At 44.9% G+C, this 21205-nt stretch overlaps 7 protein-coding genes across 14 annotated transcripts; 3 read left to right on the forward strand and 4 right to left on the reverse strand.

Moving 5' to 3' along the window:
- Positions 1-534: 534 nt before the first annotated feature.
- On the reverse strand, positions 535-10958 carry LOC117897347 (serine/threonine-protein phosphatase 2A 56 kDa regulatory subunit gamma isoform). 7 transcript variants are annotated; one of them, XM_034806124.1, is made up of 10 exons: positions 10829-10958; positions 8723-9284; positions 7795-7833; positions 7376-7550; positions 3728-3924; positions 3330-3664; positions 3037-3267; positions 2581-2973; positions 2247-2508; positions 921-1244 (listed from the first exon to the last, which is right to left on the reverse strand). In XM_034806124.1, the coding sequence occupies exons 2-10, from the start codon at positions 9128-9130 to the stop codon at positions 1098-1100; spliced, it is 2187 nt and encodes a 728-aa protein (XP_034662015.1). In that variant the 5' UTR covers positions 9131-9284; positions 10829-10958; the 3' UTR covers positions 921-1097. The 7 variants fall into 7 exon arrangements, with proteins under 7 accessions (XP_034662013.1, XP_034662015.1, XP_034662017.1 ...); XM_034806126.1 differs by having other exon boundaries at positions 8723-9178; positions 10829-10926; XM_034806125.1 differs by lacking the exon at positions 10829-10958 and adding an exon at positions 9883-9981.
- Positions 10959-11135: 177 nt separating this feature from the next.
- On the forward strand, positions 11136-11775 carry LOC117897359 (ubiquitin-like protein 4A). Its single transcript, XM_034806141.1, has 2 exons — positions 11136-11291; positions 11357-11775. Exons 1-2 carry the CDS (start codon positions 11244-11246, stop codon positions 11699-11701), a joined length of 393 nt encoding a protein of 130 aa, XP_034662032.1. The 5' UTR covers positions 11136-11243; the 3' UTR covers positions 11702-11775.
- A 41-nt stretch (positions 11776-11816) lies between these two features.
- LOC117897356 (peroxiredoxin-5, mitochondrial) lies at positions 11817-12878 on the forward strand. Its single transcript, XM_034806138.1, has 3 exons — positions 11817-11977; positions 12192-12326; positions 12392-12878. Exons 1-3 carry the CDS (start codon positions 11873-11875, stop codon positions 12719-12721), a joined length of 570 nt encoding a protein of 189 aa, XP_034662029.1. The 5' UTR covers positions 11817-11872; the 3' UTR covers positions 12722-12878.
- On the reverse strand, positions 12829-13651 carry LOC117897357 (nuclear cap-binding protein subunit 2). The gene is made up of 3 exons (XM_034806139.1): positions 13499-13651; positions 13225-13442; positions 12829-13145 (listed from the first exon to the last, which is right to left on the reverse strand). The coding sequence occupies exons 1-3, from the start codon at positions 13544-13546 to the stop codon at positions 12947-12949; spliced, it is 465 nt and encodes a 154-aa protein (XP_034662030.1). The 5' UTR covers positions 13547-13651; the 3' UTR covers positions 12829-12946.
- Positions 13652-13714: 63 nt separating this feature from the next.
- Positions 13715-16135, forward strand: LOC117897350 (protein TAPT1 homolog). Of its 2 annotated transcripts, none has more exons than XM_034806130.1 (3): positions 13715-13996; positions 14055-14665; positions 14721-16135. In XM_034806130.1, exons 1-3 carry the CDS (start codon positions 13792-13794, stop codon positions 15969-15971), a joined length of 2067 nt encoding a protein of 688 aa, XP_034662021.1. In that variant the 5' UTR covers positions 13715-13791; the 3' UTR covers positions 15972-16135. The 2 variants fall into 2 exon arrangements, with proteins under 2 accessions (XP_034662021.1, XP_034662022.1); XM_034806131.1 differs by having other exon boundaries at positions 13716-13993.
- A 3251-nt stretch (positions 16136-19386) lies between these two features.
- On the reverse strand, positions 19387-20290 carry LOC117896709. The gene has a single exon (XM_034805165.1). It carries the CDS (start codon positions 20196-20198, stop codon positions 19578-19580), a length of 621 nt encoding a protein of 206 aa, XP_034661056.1. The 5' UTR covers positions 20199-20290; the 3' UTR covers positions 19387-19577.
- On the reverse strand, positions 20280-21205 carry LOC117896708. The gene is made up of 2 exons (XM_034805164.1): positions 20403-21205; positions 20280-20335 (listed from the first exon to the last, which is right to left on the reverse strand). Exon 1 carries the CDS (start codon positions 21180-21182, stop codon positions 20409-20411), a length of 774 nt encoding a protein of 257 aa, XP_034661055.1. The 5' UTR covers positions 21183-21205; the 3' UTR covers positions 20280-20335; positions 20403-20408.

The following is a 21205-nucleotide window of genomic DNA, read 5'->3' on the forward strand; positions in this document are numbered from 1 at the left end:
CTGGTTCTCTTCCTACTGCGTTGTCACAGTAAATAACACCCAAGACAAAAAAAAGAACTACACCAAATCTCTGGGCACACCTGACGTTTATGTTGTCACCCTTATCCCACACAAATGTATATTTTAAACAGCTATATATAATATATATACGTAATACATACAAAAATACACTCATGTACCACAAATTTATTATTCATTTTCATTGTTGTTTATATCGTACATATCGTATAATAGGTAAAGCAGCTAATTGCTAAGCTACACTCATATTAAACTTTAGCTGTGAAGAGCGAGCTGAGAGCTGAGCTGTATGCATTGTAGTCAAAGAAATACTATATGTTTGTGTATATATAGGTATTTATGTATGTATGCATGTATGTATATGTTTTCGTGTGGGTAATGATATTTATAGCTTATGTAGTTCGAAATATGCAGTAGTTGTGATAGGTATTTATGCTCAATCAAGGTGGTAAACAGCTACGCCTTAAGTTACGACAATTCAATTCAACTGTACAATTATTTAACTGTTTTTTTTTGTGTTTCTATCTTTTGTTTCACGTTTTCACTGAAATGGTAAGAGCACAATTAGGATTCTAATATTATTGTAAGTGTTCCGTTTCCATTAAACTCTAGACAACAGCAACAGCGAAATTTCATGCAAAATAAAACGGGAAATATACGCGCATTCACTTTGGGGCATGCTCAGAAATCATACATATATCTAAATTCGCATTCAAATTATTGTTTGGAACTTTGTTTTTTTTTTTTTGGGATTTTGTCTGATCTTTATTGGTACTATGCATTTTTCATTATAGATAAGTATTTTTAAATTGTATTTGTATAAAGAAATTGTGTGTTTTTGCACGTTCCCCCGCACTTATCCCCGCAAAAGGATTTCTCTTTCTTGCTTCTTCTTTTCCTCGGTTTGTGCTTGTGTGTGTGTTTGTTTGTATATATTTTGTGTTTGTGGATCGTGGACCTTGTGTGGGATCATCTCGAAAGCCTCAAGCTTTGCTTTAACTTTTGTGCAACGCCAGCGTTTTTTTGAGATTTGTTGTTCGTGTGTTGACCAGGGAATATTGTATGCTTTTTATGTTTTCTCAATAATTGCTTCCGTCTGGCGGCGGCGTTGTTAGAAACTCATCTTGCCGCTTGTGCTCGATTAGGGCTCGCACAGTGCCGCTGTCCGAGGGCAGATCGGATTTTCGCCTCAGCAATGGCTTCTCCTTGTTCCGTTCGCCGCGTATCTGTGAGTAACGGAAGTGGGGTAGGCCAAAATATACAGATGTAAAGTGCCCGGCTACAAACAGGTACAGGTAAGGTACGAACAAGTAGATGTACGTGTTTCGCAACACTGGACAAGTGACGTTACATGGTGACGGGTGTGACGTTACAAGTGAAGTGAAGTTACGTTACGTTTACGATAATAGAGTGCGTAGAAGAAGTTTGTTGGCCTTTGTTGTTGTTGTTATGGGAATTAGGCGATCGCCGCCCCCACAGATGAAACAACACAACTACAAAATGTACATCAACTAACTGATGAAAAGTCGCCGTTATCTTTTTTTCATATTTTACATAGTCCAATTGGAGATCGAGTGTGGGTGGAGTGTGCGTGTGGGTGTGAGAGTGTATTGGAGCGTAGACACAGTGGCTCAAGGTGTGAGAGAGTAAACCGGATGGTGTCAAAATATTAAAATGGCTTCCATTTCAGTTAAGAAGTATTCTTTTTATTATGTAATGAATGAACTTTATACAAATGATGGCATGATAGAACTACATTAACTCCACTATACATATATGTATGTACGTATAGGTTTTCCCACCCAATTTAGATGAGATGCTGAACCACTGTGCAGACATTATGCTCAGTGCAACAGTCATACATATATACAGAAAGAGAGAGATAAAGAGAGAGTGTGTGAGTGGAGTATTTTGTTGTGCTTATGGGAATCGAGTTTAAAGACAGTGCGAAAGAGAACCAATAAGAGATAATAAATAAATAAATAGACAAAAGTTAAAGATATACAAATATGTATTTTTGTTTTTGTTTGTTGTTGTTTAAATGACATGAGTGTGATTAATTTTAACAGACATTCGTTCGATTAGAATTAGAGTTGAATTAGAGTAAGGTGTTCTAAGCTGGGCAGCACAGCTCACAGCAGACCAGACGCCATGCCATGGATCAGATCACACGTGGCATGGGATTAGTAGTTGTTTAGTGTGGTTAGTGTGGCAAGTGCCTGTCTCACCTCTCGGGGCTCCTGCAGCGACGACTGTTTCTGTGGTGGCAGCGGCGGCGGTGGCTGGCGCGATTGCTGCGGCAGCTGATCGTAGGCGGCCAGATCATTCTCATTGTATTGATCGTAAAGATTTTGACTATCGGTTAGCTGCTGCAGCTGCTGCAGGCGGCAGTCATTGAAGCGGCTCGACTTGGACCATTCCGGATTGGTCTTGGCCAGGCTCTCCACCTGCTGCCATAGCTCCTCGCGTTGCGATAGCTTCTCCCGTTCCCTGTCGTGCACATACAAAGAAAAATCATTAAATTAGACACAAATATTACAGAGTTAAGTGTGCTGTTCGTACATTTGCTTCTCCTGCTTGTAGTTCTTGCTGCACTCATCAAACAACCGCTGATCCATTTCCATGAACAGCTTGAGCGCGTTGTAAATGAGACCGTGTATGGTCTTGTTCCAGTGCGTCTTGGAGTTGCGATTCAACGCTGGGAACATAATCGGCAATATAACAGCCGAATTATCCGCTATTAGGGACATTATGTACTCGTTGTTCCAATAATACAACGCCCGTTCGGCCACCTGAAAGTGCGGCGAGGACACACACTTGGATATCTGACGAAACAGCGGCACCATCACCTTCTGGAATTCAGCCGGCTCGATCACATCCAACAACTCTTCCACCTCATTCAAGAACATCACCTCCTTGGGACTGTGTGTCTTCGGCCAGAATTTAAGCAAACTTCTGCAGGATAAACCATATTTGAATAGAACACATCAAATTCAATGAAATGCGTGTGGAACTCACTTGATGACCGCCTCGGATAAACTGGGATCCTTCTCGAGGAACTGCACCACACAGTAGGTCAACTGTGGATGATAGACCGAGAGGCTCTTGGCTTTGTGCAATGGCAGCAATACCTTAAGTAAAAATTGTTTATGCTCCTCTTTGAGCGGTAGAGCAAAACCATTGATAATGCTGCCCAATATTTCCAATAATTCGGCAATGCCATTATGATGTTCCGTTTCATAAATAAATCTACAGAGAAAATACAGCATTATAGAGGGAATAAACAATTGTTTTGGGGTTCTGCCACTCACCTGTAAAACACATTGTTGATTTGCTTTCTAATAAATGCTCTCAAACCCAAAAATTTTCCATAGATGCGATGTAAAACAGTCTTTAGGAAATCACGTTCACGCGGATCCTCCGAATCGAATAAATCCAACAATTGTAATACAAATTGATGATCAATAAAACGTTTAGCAATATTTGGTTGGAAATCCGGTGACTCCAAGAAGCGCAAAAATAGCTCATAAACCAATTGTAGATGCGGCCACGATGACTCAAGCGTTGGCTCATCCTCCTCGGGATCAAATTCGGCCCCATTCGGATTTGATGATGGCGGCAGCGTACGGAATAGATTCACAGAAAACTAAACAACAAAATAAAGCAAATTAGTAAGAATTAAAGTGCATTGCGTGAGAGTTTTACTAACCATATTGATCGCCTCCGGATAGATAATTTCGGTAATGATGCCATTTTGGTTTGTAAGAAAATCGACCATCTCGTGGAGAGCCGCACGCTTCACCTCCTTGAACTTGAGGTCGCTCAGCGGCTCGGAGAAATCGAAAAGCGTGCAACATTGTCGTATCTTTTGAATGAAAAGCTCTTCCCTTTCACTAGCGGCCGTCTCTGTGGAGTCAAGTAAATAAAATAAATTGCATTAGTGTATGTTTCGTTTGAGGTTGCTCTAACTAAATGTAAATTATAAAATATTATTAACCTACAAAAACGAATAGAGAAATCGGCCAACAGAAAAGCTAAACACAAAGCGAAACTCAAAACAAAATCAAACAATGATAAAGGATCAAGTTTTAATGGGCCACCAAACCGAATGGCCATGACAACAGATCGATTGGTTAGAGCTCCGACTTTGTCGACATGCCGCCTGGCCATTGGTTTGGTTTTGGTATTGGAATTAGCTGAAGAGAGATAGCAACCTCGCAGTGCAGGCAGTGCCAAGGCAACCGATGCAGTGGGTGGCGAATGAAATAGATTCCGATCGCGTGCACGTCCTGGACTGCCCGTCAGCTGTTGCAACGTTTGTGGGGAGGCGAGGCCCTGATGATGATGAATTCCAACAACACCAACACCTGTCACATCACCATTCTGATGTATGCCCAGCGTGCTCGTTGCTGGCAGAACAACAACTGTCGTGGCTGCTGCTGCTGATGTTGTGGCGGCTGCTGCCGCTGCTGCTGCTGTTCCACTGCCATTGCGCTGCTGGCCAATGCCCAGCGAGATGCTGATGCCACCCACCAGATTCTGTGCCACCGTTGGACGCAGCTCCTCTGCGGGCAATGGCTCCTCAGCGGCAGCCGTGGGCAGCGTTGAGGATGCTGCTGCCGCTGCTGCTGCCGCGGCACTATTTCCCACACTCTTGGTGGCATTCAAAATGTTCTTAATGGCGGCGGCCGCACTCACGGGTGACTGGAGGTAGGATGATGAGGTAGCAGATGAAATGAGAGTAGATTGATTTTTCTTTTAGATATTTTCTTTTTCGTGAATCAGATTCTGTATGTGTTTGTGTGTGTGTGGATGTGCAGCATGTGTATGTATTCGTGTGGGTGTTATGTGAATTAGTTGAAGCGCTGCAAACCTTGCTGGCTGCTATCGAACCGCCTGCATTGTTGCTTGTGGATGATGAAGCGGATGATGAGGAGGACGCGGACGATGCTGCCGAGGCGGCTGCTGTGGCCGCAGCTGCTGCTGCCGCCGATGTTGCCGCTGAGAAGTGTTGCGCCAATGTGGATACAAGCGAATTTCCACTACTCGCTGTGCCTCCTGCTGCACCTGCTGCTGTTGTTGCGGTTGCTGGTGCCGTGCTCTTCGACATTCCGGCATTTGAGGACAGCGACAACGATGATGTGGAGGATTGTGAGCCAAACGGCGACGAGGCTATCAAAGCAGCGGCAGCTGAATTGGCACCACCACCATAGGTGGCTGCAGAGGATGAGCACGAGGCCGAGGAGTTGGCAGCGGCCGAGGCCAGCGAGGAAGAGGCTGCCTGCGACAACGAGGACAGTGCCGATGCCGACGAATTGGAGCTGGTGGACGAGGACGATGGCGACGAGGATGTTGTGGTGGTGGTTACTACTGCTGCTGCCTCTGGCGGCGACAGGGGCATCTTACGACCCTCAAACTTGGCCTTCAGCTCCTCCACGCTGCTGAATTTGAATTTGCTGCCACCCTGCGCAGACGATTCCTGCGACTGCGAATCCTCCTCCTCGTCGTCGGCCAGCTGGTCTAGACCGCTGTGAAACGATGGCGATTTGGGTATGCGTATGCCCAATGCATAATAACCAGCGGCTGGTGGCTGATGCTGTTCCTGTGTGTGCTGCTGCTGCTGTTGCTCTTTGCTGGAGGAGGAAGCAGAAACAGATTGGTTTGATTCCTCCTGCTCCTGCTGCTGCTGCGGCTGCTGTGACTGCTGCTGCTGCTTCTGCTTGGGTCCGTTGAGGTTACCCGTCAGCAACATAGCACCGAATACCATTTCATTAGTGCCGCACTTGGTTTAATGGCCACCCAATCGAAACGCATTTGCCTGCTCCCCGAACAGCCGCTGAGACACCAACAACGACGATGACGAACGACAAAACCACACACACACACACACAAACAAACAAATTGTTGTACACTCTATGAATTATTGAATGTGAGAGATGTTTAAGCATGAATGTATAGCATCTGTAATGGAACTGCTGCAATATAGATAATGATTAGGATTAATGCCATGTGCGATCGATCATGAGTGGGTGGTCTGGGGGGAATTACACAAAATGAATATGGAAAATGGAAATGAAAACCAAGTGCATGACAAAAAGAAGAAAACGAAATGCGGCAACGCCTCCTCCGCCGTTAATTTGCAGGAAATTATTAACTATTTGAGACGTCACTTACAGTGCTCTGGTGGGGGGGCAGAGAAACGAAAATATATTCAACTAATATCGAAAATTATTGCTGCTCCGCCGCACGACAGTCTGGAAACGTAAATTCTATTTCTTCTTTTTTTATTGGCACAACGCAGAGCTGCTCTTCGACTGCGGCGCTGGCCGGGCTATCGGAAAAATCAATAAATGTTGTGGGTGGGGACGGAACGTTACGGGAGCAGAGCAGAGCGAGAGTAATGGGATACCGTTGGAATGGCAGCAGCAGTACACTTTTGCCACAGCAATAGAAATAGCAATTGGAACTGTTACAGCAACAACAGCAACCACAAAGTAACAGCAACGAAAATGAAACAATAATATTAACCAACACACGCGAAATTTGTTTATTCGATTTGTATGTCAACAGGCGGCGGGCAACAACCGCCTAAGCAATTAGCAAAAAGGTAAAGTCAATAACAATTTGATGAAGGCTATGGCAGAAGACAGACAGACGCACACACACGCACGCGAAGAAAATGAAACAACCAGCAGTGAGAGAGAGTGAGTGAGTGAGTGAGTAAGAGAGAGACTTGACGCAGCAAGAGAGCGTGGAGTGGAGTGCGCGCACTCATCATCAAGTGCCAAAAGCAGCAAAGAGAGAGATGTAAGTGAGAGCTCTGTCTGCAAAGGTGTATGTGTGTGCGGGTGGATGTGCGTCAGTGTTGCCACCCACCTAATCAGACGGCAATGGCACTCCCTTGACCTTTAACGTAGTACGTGATTAATAAATAATAAACCAATTGCAACAGCTGAGCAAAAACAATTAGGAAAAAACCATAACAAAGCAGAGTTTGATTTTCGATGTGACCGAAATCGCTGGACGAGAGACTTGCTGATTTTTTTTGCATTTACGTTTTATAACACTTGAGGAGAGTACAGCTAACGGTATTTACAGTCTACGTTTGCTGAAGCTGCCCTTGAGGGTTTGGCCTTGGCCTAACTTAAATTTGAAAATTAAAATGTTTGTATGGCAGTTTTGTATATTGGAGGAAGTTATTCGGTTTTTATCCATTAAATTGCAATCAACACCTGCCCATAAAAGTATGCTATTTCCAGGATGTTCTTAAACCCTCTAAGAAAAGTAAAAATCAGCAAGCGCCTTTTCACTATTAAATAACTTAATAAAAACTAAATTTATCACTTAGTTGACTCACTCTCATTTAGATAACTGAGTGCCGTCAATTCACAATTTTTGGACACATTGTAACGGGAGCTGCTTTGGCGTTTCTCCTTGCGCACCAGCGGCGTGCCGGTTAGGTTTAATCCCTTGGTGATCTGCGTTGGCGGTGGGGCATCCCGCGGTGGCGTACTGTCCCTGTCTTTGTTAGCCTGAAAATGTGAACAGCATTAGAAAAATCTTGAATAAAGAAATTGGGAGGGAAGTTTGTTAGTAATTTTGGTTTCTTACTGAAAAAAACAAAACTTTTGTAACAAAAGAAAGCAAAATGCATCGGATATTAAAAATATTAATTAATATAAACGTAAACACTTGCAAAAATTACGAGTTGGTAGTAGGCCTAGAGTAGAGATCATCCGTTGAGGTCACCGTTTTTGTTTTCTTAAGAGCATTTACCTTGGTCTGCGCAAATCCTTGTCGCCTAAGTCGTGCTGCCTGTGGGTGTGTTTTAGGCTGAGTTTAGTAATGCCAAACAGATAAATGTGCACTTTTGGATTGGGAAGGAAGTTGGTTTTGGCTTTCCATTTACTATGAGGACTATATTGCTGTTAGCTAACAGGGACTAAGTTTGAGGATCATAGATGTTTATGTTATATTTTTACAAACATTTAGAAGTTAAGACACAAAATTTGAGCTGGGTTTTTTGCTCATTTTTTGAGAAATAAGTTTAATTGCTTGTGGGGGTGCTCTGCTAATTCCTATATTTATACTAAAAATAAAGCTCATGGTGGGGTCTCCAGTATGTTGAGAAATAATTCGTTGCAGGAATACATTTTGGTTTTATCTAAAGGGTACACACTGCTGGCTATATGTATATTTTCTAAAGCATTTAAAATTTGCTTAAAAATTTCCCCTGAGGCCATCTATCGATTTTCATGCAAATGCTTCTACTGTAATCGATTATTAATATTTGTGATCCCGCGATTGGGGCGCTTTTGTTGATAGATTCGATTTTGAATTTGATTTCCACAATTGGCAGAGTTTAGAGGCTAATTGGTGTTGGTCATTTGGCTTGTTCGGGTCGGTGGGCGGGGGGTGGTAATCATTTGCAGCGATAAGATTAGATAAAGTTTGTTAAGGTTTTCGACTTTGCAGAACAAGGAAGTTTTGTGTACTTTATAGAGTGGGCATAACACATAACATATACATTGTACATCCATTTATATACATTGATTTTATAATATTTTATAATTTACGTCAAATAACGGTTAGGCACAAGGCATGCTTAGAGGAAAGGTGGCGATAGGTAAAACAGACAGAGAGAGAGTCAGAGTAGGTGGTGGTGGTGTGTTGGTAGACAATGCATTCGCTAGACACAACTCACCTCGCTGCTGATGGGTACACCGCCGCTGGTCACCACCAGGGGTATGGCTGACGTTGTAGTTGTTGTTGTTGGTGCTGCTGCTGCTGATGCTTCTGTTGGTGTGGCTATTGTTGCTGTTGTTGTACTAAAGTTACTGTTCTCCTCTTTGATACCGTTAGTGGCTGATGTCGCTATGACTATGCTACCGGTGGCTCCGCTGCTATCGGCACCGCCGACGCCGCCGCTGCTGCTATTATTATTGTTATTTGTTGCCGCTTCGTTTTTGATGACTTTTGGCGTAGCTGCGGATGATGATTCTGCTGACGATGCTGCTGCTGCCTCTGATGTGGTTGCTGCTGCTGCTGCTGACGATGCTGCCGCTGCTGTCGTGCTGCTCGTTGTAGATGTTTCTAACGCCTCGTTATCCATAATACGCTGCTGTGCTTCAGCTTTAGGCTCTTTCGATATTCCTTATTTCTTACCAAAAAATTCAAACCAACCAAAAAACATAAAATAACAAACAAATACAACACCGCTGGGCCGGCCGGAATCAATTGATTGCTATCTGAAAATTATATTTGCACTGTGAAGTGTCGGAAAGAGAGAAATTAACGTAGCAATTAACCAAAAGAAACGAAAAATAAATAACAATAAAATATTTCATGCTATACAACATTCACGACACACACACGCGCAAACACAAACACATCCATTCGCTTTTTGTTTGATTACCAATAAGAATAGCAGGGCAAACTCAGTTTTTTGTTGGAACTTCTTATTCGAAACGTAAAAATGTCTGCTAACTGGATCACCGCTCCGATCGGCTCGCTCTCTAATGGCGGAAAACCGCTTCGAATCAGAACAGAACCCAAAGTTGTCACAAGAAGTCCCCACTGTGGCCGCAAATTAATGCCCCCATGCCCCATGCCATGCCATGCTATGATTTTCTAGCAAACACAAAATCCGGTTCTAAACGGTAATAAACATGTTCTCAAGCTTCTTCCACCACACACAATATCCATGCACTTGGTGGGGCCCGGAGGGAGAGACTCCACTCCACCTAAGAGGGCTAAGAGCAGGGCAGGTGTCGCTGAATCATTAGCTTCTGTCTCTTCTGTCCCTTCATCGAGCCACAATAACACAGTAATAAACAGACATTTTAACTTTTTCGCACAACTTACAGCACAACGGAAATAAATAACAAAAATTCCATAACACACAGGCAAAAAGTCAGAATGAGAATCAGAAAACAGAGCAGAGAGGAGGAGACACAGAGAGAGAGAGAGCGATACGGACGAGCAACAAGTTGCGAAGCAATGGCCGTCGTCGAATCAGAGTTGCCAGACAGAGTTGTCATGCGAGCGTGAAGAGCATTTTTTGGGGTGGTGGTGGTGTTATTGTTGTTGTTGGTGTGCGGAATAGCGGGGGATTGTGGACATGTGGCGGGGGTCGGGTGTGCTGGGATAGCATTCTTTAAGACAAAAATATTGTTAAGCGCAAAGTTGTTCGTATACTCATACTTTTAGTGGTGCCCCCCCATAACCCAGAGAGAGAGATAGATAGAGAGAGCGAGCGCCGCCAGAGAGTAAAAATAAAATGAATGTGTACTATGCATAATTAATAGTTTGTGTTGCAGCAAGAAACTCAATAAATAGATGGGTGCAAAAAGCAAATGGGGGAGAACAATATACTCAAATTGTGAATGTCAAGGGGTTTTTGGGTTGGTATGGTATTGTGTGATGCTCTTGGGAGAGCAGGAAATCAGGGGATCGGCTCTATTTACCGCCAGAAGCTGCAAGAACTTGTTCAATTTGCCCCTGCTGAGATTCAGGCTCGAGAACATCAAACTTATTGCTGATAAAAGCCGTTTCTTTACGTAAAAATGCGAATTCTAACAAAACGCACGCACACACACACACTCGCAAACACACGTACGCACACACACACTTGCTGCTGCTGCTCTCGCGTTAATTCACTCGAGGCTATGTATTATTTGCGCTTCACTTTTTCATTTGCTGCGCTGCAATTTCTTCTGATTGCGATTTTCATATGCGAATTTCACAAGCTCTCTCGCGAAATTTCGCACTTTACAGCACGGCGTACTATCAGCAGCGGGGTCAAGTTCACCTTTTTTTCAAGAACACACAACATCAACGGCTTGTTTAACTATATTTAATATTTTATGTACTGTTTTATTCACGCAACGTTGTCGAGCCTGCTCAATAGAAAATAGAGGTGCCAGGGCTGCCCACACCATCTAGGGCTGCCAGACGGTCCCAAATTTCGATAGTTCCCATACAAATTCCTTTCCCAACTTGAAAATGGATTTTATTTGGTATTATAAATAGTATCATGCTGTTTGGAGTGATAGGATCAACATATTTTGGATTATTTGTACCATGAAACCAGGGCGGCAACAGCCGCGGTTCGGATACAGCTCTGAATGCGAAACCAGGTGGCAGCTCTGTTAAAATATTGTTGAAATTGGCTGGTTGAGGCCGATGTTTTTTATTTATTTGTAACAATAACTAAATCGATTGGAATGCAGATTACAATTAAAGTACTTAAGGGCAAGGACTGCACGCTTGAGGTGAGTGCCGAGTAATAAATACAAGTCACCATTTATTTGTACCACTTCCTTTTATTTCCGCACAGGTCTTGCCGACCAACACAATTTTGGAGGTGAAGCAACAAATTGAGACGGCACTGCAAATATCTGCGGCAAATCAGAAGCTACTCTTGCAGGGACGTCCCCTGAACAATGATCAGACAATTTCTTCGTATGCAAACATCAAGGACGGCACCAAACTCAATCTGGTGGTCATGAAGCCCTGCCTGCGCGATTGCATCCTACGCGGCTTTCGCAAATTCTACACGGAGCAGCAGGCGGAGCGCCTGACCAACGAGTTCATGACCGATTTTGAAACGAAACTGAAGGAGCATAGTCTGGACGACTTGGAGCGCTTTGCCGAGAGCACAATGGGCAAAGTGTCGACATAGACTTTAGACCCCCCAATACCCCCACCTTATGTATATTTATTTCAAATGTGGCAGTAAAAACACTTGACTGAGAATTTTCCTTGTTTTTACTAACGTCTGGCAACCCTGATGCGGTCCCTGCAGCGGAACCATTGACAGAACCAGAGTGTGCGAAGAAGAGCAGAAAAGAGAATGCGAGTGCTGTCGTGCAAATTTCTTGGCCGAGTTGTTAACTCCACGCTGCCCAACGTCAAACCAGTGAGATCTTTTTCCAGAAATCTTCCAGCCATGGTGAAAGTAAGTAACAAATCGCTGCAGTGCGCTCATCCCCTCCTCCACACAGATGTACTGCTGGGCTTCAATTACATAAGGCAGTGCCAGCAGTACCTTTTGCATAAATATTGATTCGAGGCGGAAGAGAATTGCACGAATGTGCAGCAGCACCTCAAGGTTACGCACACTAACATTGATTTCTTTCTATGCTCGTGTGTGTGTGTGGCTGCTATTTTAGGTTGGAGATGCTCTTCCCGCTGTGGATCTCTTTGAGGATTCCCCGGCCAACAAAATCAACACCGGCGACCTGGTAAATGGCAAGAAGGTGATCATCTTTGGTGTGCCCGGCGCATTCACACCCGGCTGCTCAAAGGTAATTGAAAAATTCCTGAAAATTGGCAAATATCGACGAATAATCAATAAATTATCACATCGCAGACCCACTTGCCGGGCTATGTGAGCTCTGCCGCTGAGCTGAAATCCAAGCAGGGCGTCGACGAAATTGTCTGCGTGTCCGTGAACGATCCGTTTGTGATGTCTGCCTGGGGCAAGGAGCATGGCGCTGGCGGCAAAGTGCGCCTACTGGCCGATCCAGCCGGTAGCTTCACCAAGGCTCTAGATGTTTCCATTGATCTGCCGCCACTGGGCGGAGTGCGCTCCAAGCGCTACTCGCTGGTCGTGGAGAACGGCAAGGTGACCGAGTTGAATGTGGAGCCCGATGGCACCGGCCTCAGCTGCTCCCTGGCCAACAATATTGGCAAGAAGTAGACAGAAAGAGAGAGACGCAACTCGTAACGCTTCCAAAAATACTTGCAGAAAATTGCGAACTCAATTAGTAGGACTTTAGGCCTAGGGGAAATGATATCAATTCTATCTTGGAAAGAACTATGTAGAACATATATAATATATGCGATTAGACAAGTTATATCCTAATGTGTTTGCTTTAATATCTAGGGATGGGGGGCTTAAGTCTTATCTCTATCTCTTAGCTCGCTAGCGGTTGTCGGTGTTGGGCGCAATCTTTAGTGAGAGCAATTTGCCATAACCGCCACGTCCGGCGTCGTAGTCTGTGCGATATTCGTCTCGCACCTGGCCGCCGGTTTTGCCGCGTCCATATTGGCGGCCCTCAATGAAACCGGCATCCCAGTCGACACGAATCAAGCGATCGTCCAATCGTGTTCCATTCACAAATCTACGCGAAAGGGAAAAACACATATGCCCCGTCATTGTTGTTGCTTTACAGACGCCTGCCCTGCCCGGCCCGACCTTACCTCATGGCGGACTCCGCTTCGCTGCGGATGTAATACTCCACAAAACAGAAGCCGCACGGTGTCTTCTTGTACTTGTCCAGGCCCATTACAATTAGCCGCACATCGCCGCAGCGGGAAAACAGTTCATGGATTTGTTCCTCCGTCGTGTAAAAACTTAAGTTTCCCACGTAAAGTGTGCAAGATTCTTTCAGCGAGCGCTCTTGCTCCGAACGTGAGCCCTGTGGGTTGGCAAAAAGTGTAAGCAGCGGTCCAATGCATTAAAAAACAAACTTACCTTGAAGTGCTGATCGCGGTAGGAGCTTAATTCTACTGAGGTCGCCATATTTAAGGGTAAAATTAAAATTAAAAGAAACTAATATTTTTTGTGCCTGCCTATAGGGGTGAGAGTTAAGCGATTGGTTATTTTGCTGATGCTAGAGTTTTGTACTGGGCTGCTATTTTCGATAGCCTGACAATCGAATGAAATTATATCGATAGTGTCATCGATTGCTTGTGCAGCCCTACTGCTGTTCTCCCAGTTCTTTGGCTCGTTGTTATTATTAAATTTATGGATATATTTCGTACTTAATGCAAAATTCAATCAATTCGGGTGGCAACAAGCGACAGCTGCGATTCCGCGGCGATGTCAGTGGTGCCAGCAGTCGCGTGGAGGAGCTCCAACACCACCAAGAAGAAAACAGACAACTGAAACCAAAGCAGCAGCCGCTCTCCCAGGATGACGTTGCAGCGGCAACGGCAGCGACGTCGGCTGCCCAGCAGCGACTACAAAGTGATAAAAACTATTCATATTCTTCGATTCTCATATAAATTAATGCATGTGTATATTTTAGGCCCCACTGAGACTGGTGCCAATACCTTTCTGGACTTTTTCAAAGTGGAAATGACACGCGGCTACATGCTGGAGCATGACGAGGAGCGTTACTCGGCCCGCCGCCAGAAGATCTATAGCTTCATGAGGATACCGCGCGACCTGGAACGCTTCATGATCTATGGCATAATGCAGTGTGCCGATTCCTTTTTCTACATACACACATTTCTGCCCGTTCGCTTTCTGCTGGCCGTCTGGGCGCTGGTCACACGAACGGTGGCCAGGATTTGCCGGCTGCGCAGCAGCGGACAACGTTTGCTGTCACCCGCGGAGATCTGTGATCTGCTCAAGGGTGCCATCTGGATAACAGTGACGCTGCTGATGCTTCTCGTGGACACGAATCGTGTGTATCACATCATCAAATCGCAGTCCATCATCAAGTTGTATATTTTCTACAACATGCTGGAGGTGGGCGATCGTTTGTTGTCCGCCTTTGGCCAGGATACCATCGATGCGCTGTTCTGGACAGCCACCGAACCAAAGAACTCCAAGCGGGAACACTTTGGTGCCTTTACGCATGTCATTCTGACGCTCACTTATGTGTTTCTGCACAGCGGTTTAATTATGTTTCAGGTGGGTGCAACAGGCAGTTGTTTATTTATTTAATTAACTTAATTTTGTCCCACAGGCCACCTGCTTGAACGTCGCTCTCAACTCCAACAACAAGGGACTGCTGACCATTATGATATCCAACAATTTCGTGGAGCTCAAGGGTTCGGTCTTCAAAAAGTTTGACAAAAACAATCTCTTCCAGTTGACGTGCAGCGATGTGAGGGAACGTTTCCATCTGTCGATTCTGCTGTTCATTGTGATTATACAGACGATGAAGGAGTTTGACTGGAGCTTCACGCAGTTCTATGTGATGGTGCCCGACTGCATTGCGGTGCTGTTCACGGAGATTCTGATTGATTGGGTGAAGCATGCCTTTATCACGCGCTTCAATGAGCTGCCCGAGAGCATCTATCGGGAGTATACCACAAGTCTCGCCTATGACATGACACAGACGCGGCAGAAGCACGCCTTCTCGGATCACTCCGATTTGGTGGCACGCCGCATGGGCTTCATACCATTCCCATTGTCTGTCGTGCTCATTAAAGCTATTTATACGGCTGTCTCCTTTCACAATCTGGCTGCCTGGCTGCTCTTTCTGCTGGCCTATCTGTTCGCGCTAGGTTTGAGAATTTGCCTAACGATTTGTGCACTCGGCAAGGCCTGCAAACTGATGAAGGAACATCAAACGGAACGCAATAGTTCCACGCCGAGCAGCATGACTAATATGCCTTTTGTTGGCGGCACAGCCAGCAGCTCGGCACAGCCATTCCATCAGCCACCGAACAATTATAACAACAACAATAACAACAGCATTGCCAGCAAGGCAACAGCGGCAGCCAGCACGACGGCAAATGTAATTATGTTGACGCCACCCTGCGCCGACATGAGTCACAATTTCTCACGCTCATCGCTGCAGTCCACGTCCACGCCCAAGAAGGCAGTCAGCGAACTGGAGCTGGACGTGACCAACTCACTGGAACTGGGCGCCACAGCGCTGTTCTCCAACAGCGATGTGGATCTGGATGATGTGTGCCTGAACGAGCAGGTGACCAACACCAATACGAGTTCTGCCGTCCAGGAAGTCTACCAGGAACAGGATCTGGCACGCAGTCAGCCAGACTTGCTGCAGCTCAACAATTCCGGCTCCTCCGGTGAGGCCAACGGCAGCAGCAGCGGCAGCGCATTGACGGCCAAGCAGGCGGCCAAGCGACCGCCGAAGCGCACACACAAACGCTCCGAATCGGAGCCGCTCATCCAGAGTCTGGCCGAGAAGCCTGGCAGCGCTTCGGGAGGAATGTCTGGCAGCAATCAAACGACACAGCTCTAGCCATAAATCGATGCTAAATTATTAACTCTTTTATCGTTTATATTAGTTGTGTTTTTTTGATCTTTTTGTAAAACAATTTAGTTGCCGTTTTTGTAATAGAATACGTAAGGATAAGCGAAATGGATTTAGTTTAAGGAAATATATGATTTTAATGTTCTCTAAAAGAACCAAAGTTGCCTGAGAGTGTCTGATTTTTCTGCTCTTTTCTTTCGTTTGTTTTTTTTAACTTTTTTTGCCACATTTTTTCAAAGTTGTTGAATGGCGGCTGATCTAAGTGTGACCGTGGGTTGACCGATTAAATATACCGTCCATCCTCCACAATATACCGAAATGTACCTCACCATTTTCGAAATATACCGTACATATAACAATGACTAACAATTTATTGTTTGAAAGCTGGTTTTAAAGATGCGATGAAATGGAAGAGGCAGAGAGACCGTCTATTATGTTACCATCAATTTCATATCTATTGAATTATGCCCCATATTCGCATCATTATTAGTGTTACGATATATTGATTGGAGGTAAAATCAGTGATGATAGAATATGTCTAAACGATATTCTAGGCCGATTATAAAAATAAAGGAATGGTGGTAATATTTATTATCATTGTTATTTTGTTAGACTGTATATCCGGAAATGGAATTATGAAAATCATTTTCGAAGAAAAACCACGCCAAATCCCAAAAAGGGGCAGCCAAACTCAGCTAGTGTTGAAATATCGGATGGATGAATCAACGATAGTCGCATCCATGTTGCTTTTTGGGGTTGCATTTGCCGTAACAATAAAATTCACCAAAAAACAAGAAGCCCTTGTGAATTACATTTTGTTTATAATGACGATGAGATTGGAACATTTCAATGCACTGCAAGCAAGGCAATTTGGCAAACTTTGCGCGCAACTTTAATTTTGTGTACGAAGAGCCGAGGGCACAGAGGCAGAGATCGAGGATCGGTTTTTTGGTAGCGGAGCACTGCACGGCTTTACAGTACTTCTAGGTATGTTTGGGCGCACTTCCAAGAACCTAGAATTATTCATCGTTTATGTTAAAACTTTCGATTAAAGGTTGCAGTTTAATGAATGATAAACAATCTGAAACTTCAAGTAAAACCCACTCGTATCGCTGAAAAAAAAGGAGTCTCCATATCGATTAATTAAATTATTCAAGGCACTCGGTAAAGCTTTGCGCTAATATTTTATTTGCATTCTAAGTAACCTTTGGCCTTAAGACTAAGCTCCGCTATCCACCCCTCCACAGCTATTGAAATTAAAACAAATCAGTAAAAAGCCTGAGGGCTAAAAATTGCTTTCAGCTTAGCGAGAAATTGTCTTCTGGATTTGGGCAAACGAAAATGGCTGGAGGACTGGGACTGGAGCTGGTTGCTGCTTGCTTTTCATGAATGAAAATGGTTTCCCGCTTTGTGTTTGTGTTTGCACGCGTAGAAAAATCAACAAGCTGCAAAAAGGGAGAGCCCACAGCCGCAACAGATTCCCACCCGCCTTCGGCTCTACTAAGATTACACGCGCGTGCACGCACAAGGACGCACAACACTTCGAAGTGGAGTGGAGACAGGAGCAGAGCTTTGGGGCGTTTCGTTTTTATGAATGAAATTTTACGCTGACCTTGGAGCAAGCGCATCGCGCGGTTGCGTCAGTGCCCTGACAACAGGGGCAGGCACAAATAACTTTCGAAAATTCGGGCTCCGCCGGGGCAGACCCGGGCGCATGCTCACCATAAGCTCGAAAAAGTGGACTGCCCCTGCTTTGGGCTGGCTGCCTGTTTTTCATTCATGAAAATTCCAGCTAATTTCATGAATGGCTCTCGGGTTTCTCTCTCTTTTAGCTTTCAAGGACACTGTCGCTGCCGCAACGATGGCGTCCTTATTGATTTTCCCTTTTCGCAACGCGCACATTTTCAGCACACATTTTCCACACTCGCTTTCTGCGTGGGCGCAGCAAAAGTTTATGCCCCTCAGGGCGGGTTAAATGTTACAATTTTTTGTGCTCCGTGTTTCTGCTTTTGGTTCTGTGGTGCTCCACGCATTTAAAGTCTCGCTTGAGCGTTGGCAGTGGGTTGAAAACCTGAACAAATTGCCAATGAATTATTATAGCCATTAGCAGGGATTTCTTGCATAATCCTTGCTTGGGTGGTGTAGCGGCAGCTCAAATGTGGGCTGTGCATTGCTTTATTGTGCATCTGCTTTTGTCACTGAATTTTGTTGGTCTACAGGGCGTATGCGTATTCCATTGCGGGGGTTTTAAATGTTTCTATAATATGTGGGCAGAGGATTGTGCACGTTATTTTGTGTTGCGATTAATTTTGCGAGTAATTAGCACGGAAATAAATTCGTGCATTTACCATTCATGAGTTGCACTGAGATGGCTGCACAGATTGGTTTGTAAATTGTTATTAATTTACTTATGCTTATGTATAAATTGCTTAGCAGATTTCAATCTATTACATGTAACATTGGGAACCTATAGGATAATGGAACAAACAGCAGGAATGTGCCTGAAGTAAGCCTGAAGTGAAAAATGTACATAAAAAAGTAAAACTAAAATAATTTCTACATTCGGCTTTTGGTTTGCTATAAACTTAATCTGCATCACAGCAAAAATCAATACAAGTTCCTCTCTTGGGTCTACAGCTTTAAATTAGAGTTTGATTTATCTTCTAACACATTTCTTTATGCATTTTTAAGCACAACTTAAATCATTGCCAACTAAAATCTTAGTTCTAATTTATTATGCACATTCCAGCACTCCAGAACTTTGGTATAATCAACACAAATGTACCTCTAAGCCTACGTTTAAGCTGCCACAATGGCTGCAGCAATGGAAAACATTCTTAAAAGTAAGACTTAAATCATTTCTGGGCATCCTTTAGCTGCCAGGTTCAGATTTTTCCCATATAAACTTTTAAACAGAGCCAACATAAATTACTTTTTTTATATCTACAGCCTTACATAATGTTTAACTTAAAAACTAATTTCCTTAAGCGCTTAAATACTGATTTCAAAGCTGTGCAAACAACTTTTGGCAAAACTTTCGGGCTAAAATTGGCTGGTGTAGGCTTATCGATATCAAATGTGTGTGTTGACTTGGGTCAATACTCGTAGTTTTGTGGTAGAGCCACAAAGAGAGAGAAAGCAAATAAGAAGCTTCAATATCCGGCCGGCAGCCGGCAGTCGCTTCTTGGCATGCGTTAAAAATAGCCTTGAGAAAGTCAAGAGCAGGGCGAACCAAAGGAAAGTGAACGCGTAGTTTTATGAATGAAAGCAGCAAGCAGGCAGGCAGGCAGGCAGTCAGGCACCGCACCCAGCGTTCACCTTGCTCTTGACTGCCGCTTTACCCCATAAATTATTGATTTATTCCTTGGCTGGTGGAGGGTGTAGGACATGCGCAGTGGCTAGAGCACGGGCACCCAGGCCACACAGCTGCTTAGCTGTGACACATTGTCGTCAATGGGGCACAGCTCTCGCGCGCTCTCAAAACTGTTGCTTCCACGCTGACGTCAGAGGAGGCAAGGAGGCAGTCAAGCTTTAATTAGAGCAAAGAAAACACACACAGAAATGAATGTAAATGGGTTTTTGGTAGCTCAGACATTAGATGGTCATGCGGCGATCGTGTGAGAATTCACGGAACCAACGATAACGCTCGAGACGCTCCTGCAGCGCCTCACCAAACACATACAAGCGCACGGGCATATAGTCCATGTCGTCGTCTTCGTCGTAATCAGAATCATATTCTCCATCAGAGAACTCCTCATTCGAGAGCAGCACATCCACGACAATGAGGCAGTGCAGCAGATAGATGATGCTGCAGACCAGCGCGGCCACCGCCTGCGAGCGCAGATACTCAAAGAATGGATGCACAGGCCGCTCCGGCATCTTGGGATCTCCCATGCCAATGTACATCATGTGAAAATCCATTTCGGCATCCTTCAGCGTCATCAGAGAGATGATCACATACAAAATGCAGCCGGTGAGGGTGCGCAGGATCTCCTCCATTATGCTGGCCTTGTTGCCAGTGCACACATTGATGCTGGCAAAGATTGTCAGCACCGTGTACACATACAGCGTGACTGTGTAGAAGTAGTGCGTCATTTGATCCAGCATGGGCAGAAAGCTCAAATCCTGTGACATGAAGCCGCGTATATGAAAGCCCATCAGCATCATGTTGACCACCGTTTCGGCGGTATAAAACAGGAATAATACAGGCCGCATTGTAGACAAACTTTCAGAGATAAACTTCTGACAGTGCTGGCAGGGCACGCGCCGCCTCAAGGTTTCCGAATGCTCACAGCTGGGTGGGAATCTGTCGCTGACACAATGCCGTCAATATTCCGCGTCATAAGCACCGCCTGCAAGCAGCAAGAAAACGAGTTAGAAAGTGCGCTAAAAGGACACCAACAACAAGTACAGACAAACCCGAAATTAGATGTTGATGCGCCCACCATTGGAGAAGTCGCGAAACCAGCGATAACGTTCGAGTCGCTGCTGTATGTAGACGCCACAGAAGTACAGGCGCACGGGTATGTAGTCCATATCCTCGTCTGAATCATCGGATGTGTCATACATTTGATAATCAGCGTCCTTGTACGACAGCATTACGTCAACAACGATGAGACAGTGCAGCAGGTAAATGATGCTACAGACCAATGAGCACACTGCCTGTGCGCGTAGATACGCAAAGAAGGGATGGACAGGCTTCTCCGGCATATTCGGATCACCCATGCCCAGGTACATCATATGGAAGTCATTCTCCACATCCTTTAGCGTCATCAGCGAGATAATCACGTACAATATGCAGCCTGTGAGGGTGCGCAGGATCTCCTCCAGCAGCACCGATTTGTGCCCGGTGCACACATTAATGCTGGCAAATATATTGAGCACGGTGAAGACATAGAACGTGGCCGTATAGAAGTAGTATGGGGTTTGATCCATCGCTGGCAGGAAGCTTAGATCGAGCGACATGAAGCCGCGTATATGGTAGCCCATCAGCATCATGTTGACCACCGTCTCGCCGGTATAGAACAGGAACAGTACCGGCCGCATCGTTATGGCAGGGCACTGGGGGCACTCCTTCTGACAGATCTCGCACAGAATGTTTGACAGGGTCCGACACGGCACGACACGACACGACACGCTTTTGTGTTGTGTGGGTCCGTCTCGTCTCAGTCTCGGTCGCAGTTTGAAAGTGCTCATCATAAAAAAAAACCCACTTCACATTT

This window comes from Drosophila subobscura, chromosome O, assembly GCF_008121235.1.
Source record: "Drosophila subobscura isolate 14011-0131.10 chromosome O, UCBerk_Dsub_1.0, whole genome shotgun sequence".
Classification (NCBI taxonomy): domain Eukaryota; kingdom Metazoa; phylum Arthropoda; class Insecta; order Diptera; family Drosophilidae; genus Drosophila; species Drosophila subobscura.